This window comes from Corvus brachyrhynchos, unplaced genomic scaffold (assembly GCF_000691975.1).
Source record: "Corvus brachyrhynchos isolate BGI_N302 unplaced genomic scaffold, ASM69197v1 scaffold229, whole genome shotgun sequence".
Classification (NCBI taxonomy): domain Eukaryota; kingdom Metazoa; phylum Chordata; class Aves; order Passeriformes; family Corvidae; genus Corvus; species Corvus brachyrhynchos.
In genome coordinates, this window is record NW_008240042.1 from 7,869,097 (window position 1) to 7,869,886 (window position 790).

General features: G+C 60.4%; 1 protein-coding gene across 4 annotated transcripts in view; it reads left to right on the forward strand.

Annotated features, from left to right (window-relative positions):
- The first annotated feature begins 7 nt into the window (after nt 1-7).
- Nucleotides 8-790, forward strand: part of GRID2 (glutamate ionotropic receptor delta type subunit 2) — a 698,771-nt gene continuing 697,988 nt past the window's right edge. For all 4 annotated transcript variants that reach the window (XR_001865225.1, XM_008641318.2, XM_017744249.1 and 1 more), the window contains exon 1: nt 8-345. Coding sequence is in view for 3 of the 4 variants with exons in the window: in XM_008641318.2 (XP_008639540.1) it covers nt 258-345 (88 nt within the window). In the remaining variant the exon portion in view is untranslated. The remainder of the gene's footprint in view (nt 346-790) is intronic.

Sequence of the window (790 nt, forward strand, 5' to 3'; positions counted from 1 at the left end):
GTTGCGGCCGGCGCTCCCAGCACTTCTGGTGCTGCCCAGGAGCCCCGCGAAGTGACGCGGGGTTTCGCCGCGGAGAGAAGCGCTAGGAGCCCCGGGCTCGCTCCCTGACCAGCCGCGGCTCTGCGCCAGCCATCGGGATTTTACACGCTCCTCCGGCTGCACCTCAAACTCTTGGGCTTCCTGCGCTGCACTGTCCTCCACGGCCGCACCGTGTGGCGAAGAGATCTGTTGTTGTAAAGCCTGGACCTCTGGAGGAGATGGAAGTTTTCTCCCTCATCCTGGTCGTGTCCGTCTGTTGGACTCGAACCTGGAAAGCAGCGATTGCAGATTCAATCATTCATATCGGTAAGGGAGTGCTGCGCCTGCTGGTGCTGCTGGACACTTTTCCAGCTCTCCTTTGCAACCTTCCCTCTCTTGGAAGGCTTTCCCCCTCCCCCCGCTGCCCCTACTCTCTTTTATCGCTTGATCGCTTGCTTTTTTTCCTGTTGTTTTGTCCCCTCTTATAACTGCTTTCCAACCAGGATCTTAGGCGTCCTCTTTTTCCCCTACTGCGCTGTGTAAAGGTTTCTTGGCGGCGGGGTATGTGCTTTAGACCTTGAGGTTTTGATGAGGCTGATGATAGGGGCGCCCAGGGCTCGAGCGCTTCCTCGGTTCCTCCCCACCTCCCCTCAGCTCCAACCTGCCTTCCGCTGCCCCGGCTCGCCCTCGGCCGGGGGAGACCCCCCGCCTCCCCGAGTTCCTCACACCGCGGAGACGGCCACGGAAAACCCCCACCCCCCACACTTTTTCT